At 50.8% G+C, this 13561-nt stretch overlaps 1 protein-coding gene across 1 annotated transcript; it reads left to right on the top strand.

The window, feature by feature from the left end:
- Positions 1 to 2586: 2586 nt before the first annotated feature.
- LOC123357440 lies at positions 2587 to 13181 on the top strand. The gene is made up of 5 exons (XM_045000675.1): positions 2587 to 2766; positions 8330 to 8378; positions 8623 to 8677; positions 9451 to 9540; positions 11145 to 13181. The coding sequence occupies exons 1-5, from the start codon at positions 2620 to 2622 to the stop codon at positions 13078 to 13080; spliced, it is 2277 nt and encodes a 758-aa protein (XP_044856610.1). The 5' UTR covers positions 2587 to 2619; the 3' UTR covers positions 13081 to 13181.
- Positions 13182 to 13561: the final 380 nt, after the last annotated feature.

Below are 13561 nucleotides of genomic sequence, written 5' to 3'. Positions count from 1 at the left end.
CTAATCTCCCTGGTGTCTGGCTGCGCGTAATCAGCGGCCAGGTGATTTGCCTCAGCCTCCCACCCCGCCATAAAGGTCTTCCCCTTACTCTCACAGAGATTGTGGAGAATACAGCAAGCAGCAATAACATAGGGGACATTGGTTTGGCTGAGGTCTGAGCGAGTCAGTAATGTCCGCCAGCGCGCCTTTAAACGGCCAAATGCACATTCCACCACCATTCTGCACTTGCTCAGCCTGTAATTGAACAGATCCTGACCACTGTCCAGGCTGCCTGTGTATGGCTTCATGAGCTATGGCATCAAGGGGTAGGCTGGGTCCCCCAGGATAACGACAGGCATTTCAACATCCCCAACTGTTATTTTCTGGTCTGGGAAGTAATTCCCTTGCTGCAGCCGTTTAAACAGAGTAGTGCTTCTGAATACGCGAGCGTCATGAACCCTCCCTGGCCATCCCACGTGGATGTTGGTGAAACGTCCCTTGTGATCCACCAGTGCTTGCAGCACCATTGAAAAGTACCCCTTCCGGTTTACGTACTGGGTGCCCTGGCGCTGCGGTGCCAAGATAGGGATATGGGTTCCATCTATCGCCCCACCACAGTTAGGGAATCCCATTGCAGCAAAGCCATCCACTATGGCCTGCACGTTTCCCAGAGTCACAACCTTTCGTAGCAGCAGCTTAGTGATTGCTTTGGCTACTTGCATCACAGCAGCCCCCACAGTAGATTTTCCAACTCCAAATTGATTCCCAACTGACCGGTAGCTGTCTGGCGTTGCAAGCTTCCACAGAGTTATCGCCACTTGCTTCTCTACTGTGAGGGCTGCTCTCATCTTGGTATTATGGCGTTTCAGGGCAGGGGCAAGCAAGTCACAAAGTTCCATGAAAGTGCCCTTACGCATGCGAAAGTTTCGCAGCCACTGGGAATCGTCCCACACCTGCAACACAATGCGGTCCCACCAGTCAGTGCTTGTTTCCCGGGCCCAAAATCGGCGTTCAATGGATAGAATCTGCCCCATTACCATCAGGATCTCCAAAGCGCAGGGGCCCGCGGTTTGAGAGAATTCTGTGTCTACGTCCTCATCACTGTCATCACCGTGCTGCCGTATCCGCCGCCTCCTCGCCTCGGTTTGAAGGTCCTGGTTTAGCATATACTGCACGAGAGTGCGCGAGGTGTTTAAAACATCCACGATTGCGGTATTGAGCTGAGCAGGGACCATGCTTGCTGTGCTATGGCGTCTGCACAGTTCACCAAGCAAAAAAGGCGCGAAACGGTTGTCTGCTGCTTTCAGGGAGGGAGGGGTGAGGCTGTACCCAGAACCAGCCGCGACAATGATTAATGCCCCATCAAGCACTGGGATCTCAACCCGGAAATGCCAAGGGGCGGGGGAGGCTGCGGGAACTATGGGATAGCTATGGGATAGCTACCCACAGTGCAACGCTCCCGAAATCGACGCTAGCCTCGGACCGTGGACGCACACCACCGATTTAATGTGTTTAGTGTGGCCGCGCGCAATCGATTTTATACAATCTGTTTTACTAAACCGGTTTATGTAAATTCGGAATAATCCCGTAGTGTAGACGTACCCTAAGAGACAGTTGGCTTTTAGCTCATGCAGTAGAGGATCAGGCACTAAGCCCCAGAGATCCCAGGTTTGATCCTCCCTGCCAACAGCCTGGGTCTGTCAACATTACATGTGCTCTTCTTCCCCCCCACCCCACTACTTGTGTTTGCTGAACTGTAAATTGCTCTGTTCACTACCATCTTCTTCCCCTGCTGTCTTGATGACCCTGTTTGCTGCTTATAGAACCCCCCATTCCTTTGTTTAGGACACACCTCTTTAACAGCAGTTGCCTAGGAGGGGCTTTCGGGTTTTCACAAGTAATGTCCTACAGGGGGAACTCATAACTCTCTATGTAATGTTGCATCATGATCTTATTGACCAGAGAGTTGTTAGTTTTCAAATGGTACCTCTCAAGGCATATTTTGTACAAAGATTATTACCATCACATGGAGGGTGTGACTAGAGGGTGCTTTGGGTCACATATGCTCAGTAGGGCATCTCCAAGGGTGGAGGGCCAATTCCACTCCCAAGTTTAAAAAAAGAGGGTGCCAACATCTGGTGGATGTTGACAGACAGACACCCGGTCTGGGGACCAGTCCCATCCAGAGCCTCACAGCGCCTGCCTGATTCACTGTGGTGTTACTCCAATTTAATGCCATTCTCCAAGGGCTTATGCTGGTGAATGCCCTTCCAGAAGGATGTTATCAATGAAAGAGAAGTCAGAAAAAAGCCTCAAGACTGATTCAAAGGTTAGAAACCCTGCCGCCTAGTGAGAGACTCAGGAGCTCAATCTCTTTTGCTTAATGAAGAGAAGGATACGGGGTGACTCAGTCACAGTCTCTAAGTACCTTCATGGGGTGCTGGGGAGGGACTGCAGGGAGCCAGGGTCTTGCCCACCTCTGATGCCTGCAGTCCTTTTGTGATGTCAGGACCTGCCTGGTCCTGGCCCTTTATGATGCGTCACTGGACCAAACAGCCCCTCTGGAGAGATCCAGCCGCAGCAGCAGCAGGGAGTGTAGCATCTCCACCCCCAGTGTGCGTCCAGACCGTCCTTCCCAGCATGTTTGACGCTGGAGTGGGGATCCTGCAGAGCTGGTTCTGTGCCTGCTGGGACAGCTCCTGGGTGATATACACCTGCGTCCTTCTGGTCCTGTTCATCTGGGTGGCCATGGCGACGCAGCACAGCTTCTCCTGGAGAAGCAGGATGGTAGGAGGACCCTCCCCAACCCCCCCAGCCCCAAGCCGTCCTGCGCTCTCAGCAGAGCTTGCCTGGACACAGCCCCATGGAAGGGAGGGTGGGAGGGCCCGAGGGCCCCTGTTCTGACCAGGCCCTATTGAGCTGACGGGGCACATCCACAGAGAGAGACAGGGCCACAGACAGAGCTCGTGGCTCCATTCATTGGTTGTTCCTTACGGCTCCGACCACCGGCTAGTGCTCGAAATGCCAGGGCTCTCCCTCGTGGTCCCAGGGTTCCTGGCATCCCTGGCACTAAGCCGGCTCTGGCCAGTTATTTCCCTCCGCTGGGGGAAGCTGAACAAACCCTCCCAGCTCCCGCCCAAAGCCACAAGCTTTCCGGGTCCCTGGCCTCCCAGCCAGCCAGGGAGAGGGCAGGCAAGAGGTGTGGGAAGAAAGGGGGAATCCAGGAAAGATCTTTGGGTTTGGTCAGTTGGGGTTCCTCAAACCCCAATGGTATTGAGCCAAAGGTGTGGCATAGCAAAAATGATTGTAAATGGACACTTGCAATGAATTTGTTGTTATTGCTAATGGTAATTTTTGTATCTAATGTGCTGCTATTACCAAGAACTGTAAAAATGAACAATGTGCCTAATCTTTTGGCAAGAGATTATAAAAGGCTGATGCCTCAACTCCATCTAAACATAGCACTGATGACCGATCCCTGCTGTGGATGTACTCCAGAGACTTGATTTGAACCTCCAGTTCCGCCAGTTCAGCCAGCCCTAGAGAGAGACAGCCATATTGGAAGGGCGCTGAAGATCTCTTCCCCGAGGGTTGATGTTCGCAGGCCTGCTTTGGCTATCTGCAGCAAGCAGATAACTGCCAGGAGAAGGATCCCAGCCTATTCAAAGAACAGAGTGCTTGCTGCTTGGTCAGCTAAGGAGGGCGTGAGGACATAAATGCCAAATAAGCAGCGCATGCTTTCAATGCATAGGATTAGTGGCCCGTGTACCTTTCAGTACTGAAGAAATCTGTATGTTAGATACTGTTGTTTTTCTTGGACTGGTATGTGCTGTATTGCTGTAATGATAAGAGCATGTTTCAATTTATGAGGCGTCTTAGTTAACCCACAGATTGTCATCTTATCAACAGAAGGATTTTTTTTTGTTTAGTCTGAGCAGGTTAACATGTGTAACTTCAATAACAATGGTATTGGAAGAGCCCAAAATAACCGCTACAGGAATGTATTGACTATGACCCCTTACTTCAAATGCATTGTGGCCTAGTGGATAGAGCAATAGATGGAACTCAGGAGACTTAAGTGCTAGTCCTGGCTCTGCTATTGTCTTCCTGGGTGACCTTAGGCAAGTCACTGCTCTTCTCTGTGCCTCAATTTCCTATCTCGAAAAGGGGGCTAATGCTACAGACCTCCTTTGTAACGTGCTTTGAGATCTACTGATTGAACATGTTAGATAGGAGTTAGGGCTCTTTATTATCTTATGATATAGGGTGCTTTTCTTAAAGCGCCCACTGCTGGAGTCAAGTGATTTATCTGAGAATCTCTGCTCTTTATTTTATTTTATTTTATTTTATTTGTTAACCAATTTTAAGCCCTCGTGGTTGCAAAGAGACGCTGGAGAACATGAATTGAGTGCACCCTAGCGGCTCAGATACCAGAAGGCAAATGAAGAGGTCCCCAGATGAATGTTTTTTGAAGATCTCATTATTTTGAAGCCAATCTCATGATTTTGGTGGGGCCCAGCTCATGGTGTTGGAATGCTTGGGCTGGTGATACCATGAACGTTTTTCTGCACTGGTAGCACTAGAGAATCACTTCAGGGCTGCTTCTCACTTCAGGCTGGGAGATTCTGCCTCAGTCACAAGGGTTTTAGGAGTTCCCACAAGTAGGGAAAAAATGTCCCTTGCCTAAGGGCTTGAGAGTCATAGAGCTCGGAAAAGACCCAGGGTTTTCCTGGGAAACCTGATGCCCTCTCTCCTGCCTTATTCTGAGCTCAGCCCACTTGGGCAGTTGCCCCATCCCATCTCCTGATCTAAGTACAGCATTGACACCTCACAGACTAGAGGGAGATTGCAGGAGGCCAACCCCATTGTGACCTAGAGATGACATCAGCGCCTGCCTGATGTCAGAGCAGCAACCTGCCCTCAGGTGTAGCCTGGGTACTTGTTGCTGCTTTGAGAGTGCCTGTGTTGAGAGTGTCTTAGTGCCTGAGCCCGGGGAAATGAGTTCACTCCTCCTCTATCTGCTCTTTGTAGTCTTTTATGCTGTGCTGAGGCTCGCCAGATCTGAGGTAAGTGAGACTCCTAGAGAGATAGAAAAGCTGGATTGATGCCAGCTGAATGCAGGAACCAAACATAAGTATTTTTCAATCAGCAGGCTCGGATCAAACTGATATGGGAATTAATCAATAAAGAATTAAAGGACGGGAATATATTTAAAGCAGGTTAACAACGTTTTATGGAAAATGGGCCAGGTCAAACATAGATGTGACAAACTTAGACTTGTGTAAGGTGTTGTTTTTCATAGATTCCAAGGCAAGATTGGCCCATTGGAATCTTCTAATCTGACCCTCCTGTCTAACGCAGGCCAAAGAACTTCCACACAATAATGCCTACTGCATACCTTTTATTAAAATGTCCAATCTTGATTTAAAAAATTGCCAGTGATGGAGAATCAATCCACCATGATCTTGGTCAATTGTTCCAATGGTTAATTCCTCTCACTGTTAAAAATGGACGCCTTCTTTCCAGTCTGAATTTGTCTAGTTTCAACTTCCAGCCATTGGACATGTTAGACCTTTCTCTGCTAGATTGAAGAGCCCATTTGTAATTGTTTCTTCCCCGGGTAGGTATTTATAGACTTTTCCTCAAACCACCCTTAACCTCTTTAAGCGACATTGACTGAGCTCCTAAAGTCTATCACTACAAGGCATGTTTTCTAATCCTTTAATCATTCTTATGGCTCTTCTCTGAACCCTCTGCAATTTATCAACATCCTTCCTGAATGTTAGACACCAGAACTGGACACAGGATTCCAGCACTGGTTGCACCAGTGCCAAATACAGAGGTAAAATAACCTCTCTCCTCCAACTTGAGATTCCCCTGTTTATGCATACAAGTACCGCAGGACATTTGGATTAAAAATCAGCACTATACAATATCAATGGAGCACAGGTTAAAGGGATTGAGAACAGGCTAATGGCTAACTGACAGATCTTAAAAAGTAATTGTCAAAGGGCTCCTCGAATGTGGGTTTTTCTAATGGGGCTCTGCAGGGATCAGTACTAGGTCTGAGGCTATTCAACATTTTTTTCAATGACTTGGAAGTAAATACAAAATTGCTGCTGATAAAAATGTACTGATGACACAAAGATTGGCAGAATGGTAAATAACGATGAGGACAGGGCAGTCATACAGAGAGTTCCGGAGAGTTGGTTTGGCAAATGGGGCCCATTCAAACAAAATGCATTTTCACACAGCCCAACACAGAGTTATACATCTGGGAACAAGGAGGGCCTATTCAGATTTGGATTTCACGATCTTTAGTTTTGTATCATCTGCAAATCTGGCCACTTCACTGTTTCCCCCCTTTCCTAGATCATTTATGCATATGTTGAACAACTCTGGTCCCAGTACAGATCCTTGGGGGACCTTGCTATTTATCTCTCTTCATAAACTCACCATTTATTCCTACCTTTGGTTTCCTATCTTTAAACCAGTTACTGGTCCATGTGAAGACCTTCCCTCTTATCCCATGACAACTTACTTTGCTTAAGAACCTTTGATGAGGGAACTTGTTAAAGGCTTTCTGAAAGTTCAGGTACACTATATCCACTGGATAGCCCTTGTCCACATGCTTCTTCACCCCTGTGACATTATGCTCCATACACTTCATAGAAATATTGTTCTATGAATATGGCATAACTAAGGTATGTTTTATTCAAGATGGGCTATGTGAGATATCATTGGAAAGGTTTTGATTTACTGAATGGGATTATCCTGTCTGTATGGATGTATCATTTCTGTATCTGAAGCAAGGAATATGGGCTCTGTATCAATTACAAAAGTGCTTGCACCGGGGGAATGCCCCCAAACAGTGGGCAATCAGCCTGGATGGGCCATTAGGAAGGACAATAGGACTTGGAAGATACTAATCTTCCTCCTTCCTGAGAAGTTTCCTGGGATGCTGCTTTGACACTGCAGCGTCATGTGATCATGTCACCTCATAGAATCATAGAAGGCCAGGGTTGGAAGGGACCTCAGGAGGTATCTAGTCCAACTCCCTGCTCAAAGCAGGACCAATTCCCAACTAAATCATCCCAGCCAGGGCTTTGTCAAGCCTGCCCTTAAAAACCTCTAAGGAAGGAGATTCCACCACCTCCCTAGGTAACCCATTCCAGTGCTTCACCACCCTCCTAGTGAAAAAGTTTTTTCCTAATATCCAACCTAAACCTCCCCCATTCAACTTGAGACCATTGCTCCTTGTTCTGTCATCTGCCACCACTGAGAACAGTCTAGATCCATCCTCTTTGGAACCCCCTTTCAGGTAGTTGAAAGCGGCTATCAAATCCCCCCCCCCCCCAATTCTTCTCTTCTGCGGACTAAACTATCTCAGTTCCCTCAGATGGACATCGTTTGGGACTGGCGGTATTTTTCCACTAGGAGGGAGTGAGGGGTCAAACTGGGAGCCAAAGGATTCCTGTCATAGCCAAACCCTATTTAAGGCATGGAAGGGAGTTAATCTAGGCTCTTCTCCACCACCTCGCTGCCCCCGAAAGGAAGACTGCTGAAAACACCTGGAGAAATAAAGGAACTAAACTGTGGGGGAGGGGGACAGGGGCTGAGCCCAGGCGAGAAAGATCTAGCCTGTGAAAGGAATACCTGGCTAGTTAAGCTGCAAGCAGTGTGGTTTACCTTGAAGAAACTTTGCAGCTCCCAGGCAAGTGGGCTGAACTCATGCCAAACTGTTGTTGTTGTTTGTTTGGTGTAAAAGAGCTGCCGTTTAAGGATGATATTGGGGTTATATCAGCACTTGTTTGGGTGCATTTGAATAACCCATTCATGGTTTCACCACTCAGGAGTAGCATGGCCATCCCAAATGCATACAGATAAAACCCCGATAGCATGCATTCCCTAAATATGTATCTAGGAAACACTGTTGTCTAGAGGTCGGATTTCTCCCCCAAGGTCTGAATTCCGTGCATGGTATCTGGGGTTAGTTGCATACCCTGCAATCCTAAAACCTGCAGAGTTTTGTCATCTCTGCAGGAGAGAGAACTTTGCAGGCTCTCTCCTTCAATGCTTATAAACTCTGCAGGCTCCGGGTACCAGCAATCCCTGTTTCTCCAACCACTGGATTGTTCCAGTGACCCCTGTTATGGGTTGTGCTGTGTGCCCTACATTGTCTGCATCACAGGAAAGCACAATGCCTACCCAGGAGGCCTCATAGTGCAATACTCTTCCACAAAGAAAAACTTCCCCCTGGCCCCACATGGCAATCACCTCTGGCTCATTGTTCTCTCAGGTTTATTGAGGAGTTCTCTTCTAACCCTGCTGTTTTCTCTGTGTGTGGCAGGCTCTTCGGAGGAAGAGGAAACACCGAAAGAAAAAGCAGAAACCAAAAGGTAAGCAGCCCCTGACCCCACAGCTGCGGTGGCAGACTCAGGCCCCATGCAAAGCAGAGAAATAGGGTCTATTCCCCCACCTGCCCCCCTCTTCCTGCGAAGGCTCAGTCGTGCCCAGAGTCGTGCAGAGGCACTGGCTGGGGCTCCGTTCACAGGCTGCCCCTGAAATCTGGGGCTCTAGGGTGCTAGGAAGCAACGAGTGCCCAAGCAGCTCAATGGCTCCTTTATGTCTCACTTCTGGCAGCTTTTGGGTGCTGTGAGGAAGAGCTGGAGGAGGCTGGTGCATCCCAAGAGACATGGTAAGCAATGCCCCCCTCCATCAATCTGCAGTGGGTCAGTCCTCTCCTTTAGTGTCATGCAATTCATCCCCACCCGAGTAATCCCTCCCCTGCCCCGACCTATGTACCACGCAAGGAACTCTTCTCCTTTAGACTCCTGCAATTCATTCCCACCCAGCAGAAGTTGCCATCTTTAATCCACCCCCACGCATCATACAGTTCATTTAACCTGGGGCAGTGGTGGTGGGGGGTAGATTGTGTCGACTGGACTGGACCATCCTCCCCTCCCAAGAGGGGGAGAAAATGTTTTTCTAGAGCAGCCCCGTGCAGGTGAGGTGGACAGATCAGGAGGAAGGCTGGGCCTTTCTGGTACAGTGAGAAGGGTGAAAGGGATCCAGCAGCACTTGTGTAACGGCCCCTTCTCCAGTCCCCCAGCAGGATTTGAACCCTGGACCTTCAGCTCTGCAGCATAAAACACCCCTTAGAGCTGAAGAGGTAGCTGTATTAGTTGGCAGCTATAGTAGGCTGTTATCCTATATGTTGATTAGCTTCCGTGGGCGGGACATGACACACACGCTGCCAGTAGGATACACACTCACCTCCTCAGCACTAGACAGGGCTCACCTAACAATCCAGCTAACCCCAAACCAGAACATCCAAGGCCCGGGTGTTGCAGGGGAGGAGGCCGCCTCAGTGGAGAATGGGACAGGGAGCCTTTCGGTGCCTCCCCTCTGGGTAAAAGAGGGCCTGAGGGCAGGGCCTGCACTCAGCTATCTGCTCTCTCTGTTCCACAGCTGCTCTGTGCACCCGAAGAAGCTCCGCTTGGCTCAGCGCCTCAGGCTGGTTGAGAGGAATCTACAGTACGTGGCCAGACACCTGATACCGTAAGGCAACTGACCAGGGGGCACCAGACTGGGGTCTGGGTGGGAGGGGAGAGTGAATGTAGAGAGGAGGGAGCAGGGAAAACCAGACCCTCCAGGATCCTAAAATAACAGGGAAAAAGCCCCTAAGAGGCTTTAGCTTCCAAGGTGAGATACCAGTGAAAGTGAGGTGAGGGATGATCAGAAATTAAATGCAGAGACTACAAGTTGGGGTTGTGAGTAGGATCAAATCCTTCTGTAGGGCAATATCTGCCAGCAGGCGACTGTCTAGAACCTGCCCGTGCTGTGTTTGAAAGACAAAGCAATCCAATGACACCCTGCGAGGGGGTGTCCACCCCACACAGCACTGGAAGGGGCTCAGGTGGCCAGGCAGGCCCATGAACTCCACAGGGTGCACCTGCAGAAAGAGCCAGGGAGCAGGGAATTGATTCCAAGCAGGCTCAGCTAGCAGGAACAGATGGGGCCTATAAAGCCAGGAAGCTGGCAAGAGACAGGGGCTGCGGCTGGGAAAGGGCAGCTCCTCCCTGGAAAGAGGGGGGAGTGTTTGGAGCTGGTGCACCCAGAGCAAGGAGGGGAACCAGGAGTAGTAGGAAGCAGTCCAGACTGGGAAAGGAAAGCCCAGAACTGCTGGGTTGAGGGTCCGTGGCCTGGAGCCCAGTATGAAGTGTGGGCCCAGGTTTCCCTACCAGCCCCCGAGGGCATGGCATGGACCGGCGGGGCAGTGAACAGGAAAACTGTCTGGGTCATTGTGGGAGTGACAGTGACCACATGCGACAATTGGAAGGGGCATTGACACCGAGAGCTAATCCCATCCCCAGAGTAGGCACCAGACAAGCAGTGAGTGGGACACCACGTGATACACCCTAAACACGAGTCATCAGCCAGGACTTTCAGGACCATAGCACAGACCTCCACCACCGGAGAAACTCCATTAACTGGGAGCAATAGTAAGTTGTTAGCCTCTAGGGTATCAGCCAATAGAACAGGACAGTTTTCCAGTGGGTTAGAATGTAAGAACATAAGAACAGCCAGACTGGGTCAGACAAAGGTTCATCTAGCCCAGTATCCTGTCTTCCAAAACTGGCCAATGCCAGTGCAGCAGAGGGAATGGCCAGAACAGGGAATCATCAAATGATCCGTCCCCTGTCGCCCATTCCCAGCTTCAGACAAACAGAGACTAGGGACACCATCCCTGCCCACCTTAGCTAATAGCCATAGATGAATTCATCTAATTCCTTTTATAGTTTATAGTCTTGGCCTTCACAACATCCTCTGGCAAGGGTTACACCCATATGCTCACGTCTTCCTCCCCCAAACCAATTGTTGTTAGCTAATCTTTCTATTCAAATAGCAGTAGATCCCTGATCATGCTCAAGGCCCCATCGTTCTAGGTGCTGCACATGTGCGTGTGACGAAGGGGTTATCGTTCTAGATAAAATGAGTGCCAGCTCCCCCTCTCAGTCCTTTGTTACCCAGCTGATGTCCTTGTGTCGGGGTGTGGTGTGCAATGCATGCCTAGGCACTGCCCCATTGCACTACTGTGCCCAAGCCCTGCCTTTGCTCAGCAGAGCCATGTCCCATCTGTCCCTGTCTGCTCTCTCCCACAGGCCGAGTGTGTCGACATCTGCCACGGGCCAGTTCTCCTACTCCTCTAGGGAATCCACCACCTCTGCCCTCTGGAGTCCCAGCTCCTTTTCCCTGAGAAAAGTCACCATGATTCAATCAGAGCCCCTCTGCCACACGGGGGAGATCATGCCTGTCGGGGGCTGGGAAGGATCCGCTCATCCCATCCAAGCCCAGCCTCTCACCAGGCCTCCTGCCCACAGCAGACGGGACCGGCGAGAGCAGACCATGGGTCTGGACCAGACGTCAATCCGTGGCTTAGACTTCAACATCCGCCAGAAGCATCTGCAGAGTCAACTGGGGGCTCCTACCCCATACACAGAGTCACTGGCCAAGATGATCCCTAACGTCCCCGCTCTGCGCCCACCGGACAGAGACCCCAGGGTGAAGTTCAACATGAGCAGGGTCCCTTTCCTAAGCTGTGAAGTCCTGGAGGAACTGGACTCTACAAAGAGACTCCAGCATGAGCAGGGCTTACCCCTCACCCCCCAGAAACCCCACACAGCTCTTCTGCCTCCAGCTCCACAAACCCCCATCCCGGGGGAGCCATTGCTGGGTGAGCGGGACACCAAGCAGCAATTGATATTAGACACAGATCGGCCCAAGTGTGGATTTCCAGCAAAGGTCCCGGAGCCCCTCAGATCCAACACCAGCCCTCAGCGTGCACAGGCGATCCAGGAGCCGTGTGTCTGCCCCTCTGGACCCCTGCCTCAAAAGGCCCACAGGATCCTGGCATCCCCTGATGCCATCCTGGCCAGGCTTGTGCCCACGGTGGTGGTCAAGCTGCAGGAACACATTGCTCAGAAATGCTCAGAGATCCAAATGGAGGCGTTCCCAAAGATGGTGAGAGAGTCGCACAGAGATGCTCCCCTCGTGAGAGAGACGGCAATAGCAGAGAAGACGCTCACAGCCACACTCCACCTCTATAGGAGCGAGTTGAGAAAGCCCCTTACCAGTGTGAGCGGCACCAAAGGGACTGAAGAGAAGCTGGAGCTGCACATGGAGAGGAAGGTTCTCTTGGGAGAAGGCTCTTGTCTGGGGCCAGGGGCACAGGCAGGTGAGGGCAGGGCAGATCATCCCAGGACCCAAAGCCACCAGGTTGCCCCAGAGGCCCCAGGCTCTGAGCAGCTAACAAGATCCACCCTTGACTCTCTCATTGCTGGGCAGGCTGCACACAACCTGCAGCTGAAGCACCTGATGGAAATGTTGAGCAGCTCCCGCCCCTTGGCGGGCCAGGTCTCAGTCTGCCAGCAGTGCCGTAAGACATATCCAGGAAAGATGAAGGGTAAGAAAACTCAGGAGGAGACATCTGCTGAGCTGCATGGTCTTCGAGACGACATGGAACCACATGGGCTCGATGGAACTGTGAATTCGAAGCTCTTCAGGGATCAGCTGCCAATTAGTGTCTGCAAGAAGTGCAGTAAGCTTCGACGGAAGAGACCAGCTGGCTCTGCAGGTGCTGACTTGCCCGGAAGATCCCATGGAATCCCACAGCGATGGACTCCAGGAGACTCTTCAGCATCATCCAACCACAAAAAGATGCCAGTGGTGTGGCTCCTTCCAGCAGACAGGAGAAAGACGCAGGATGGAATGGGGAAAACGGCTCCCAGTAAGCAACCAAAGATGGTGTCCATTGCTACAAGTACAACAGGGCTTTCGCAAGCTGGGGAGAAAACAACTGGGAGTCCTGACGGTTCTCCCCCAAAGTCACCAAAGGCCTCTAGAGCTAGGACATCATCCCCTTCAAGAAGCAAAGTTACAATTCTCAAACGGATGTTAATGTGCCTCAAGAAAACCTGCAATAAGCTTCAGAACAAACTGAAGTCCCAAATGTCCAAGGACTCTGATTCAAGAACACCTGATGCTAAATTTACAAAGCCACCCCTTGGGAAGGCAAGGGCCTCCAAGGGTGTCTGGTAGTAGTATAAGGGCCCTACCATCAATAAAACACTAACCCCTCCCCTTGACCCCTCAAAACCCGCTCCTTGACCCCTTAAGCCCCAACCACCTGTCACTGGAAGTCCCACCCATGGCGGACACATGACCGGAAGCAAAGTGTGTCATGTGACCCCTCTAAGAACTCCTCCCACTGCCCTTTACCAATCAGGATGGGCATCACCCCCATAGGCCCGCCCCAAGAGGAGATTTGACCAATCGGGGGGTGTTCCGGGCCGGGGTGACCCGTCCAGAAGTGGTTCGTGTGACAGCTCTAAGAACTCCTCCCACTGCCCTCTACCAATCGTGATGAGTTTTGGCTGCATAGGACAGCCCTGAGAGCAGGTTTGACCAATCGGGGGGTTCCAGGGCGGGGTGACACCCCCAGGAGCGGGTCCTGTGACCCCTCTAAGAACTCCTCCCAGTGCCCTCTGCAGTCAGAGTGCAGTACCATCACCCCTAAGTC

The sequence above is a fragment of the Mauremys mutica genome, unplaced genomic scaffold (assembly GCF_020497125.1).
Source record: "Mauremys mutica isolate MM-2020 ecotype Southern unplaced genomic scaffold, ASM2049712v1 000624F_np12_subseq_113676:253899_obj, whole genome shotgun sequence".
Classification (NCBI taxonomy): domain Eukaryota; kingdom Metazoa; phylum Chordata; order Testudines; family Geoemydidae; genus Mauremys; species Mauremys mutica.
Note: the sequence above shows the minus strand (reverse complement) of the source record. Positions and strands in the feature narration are given on the sequence as shown.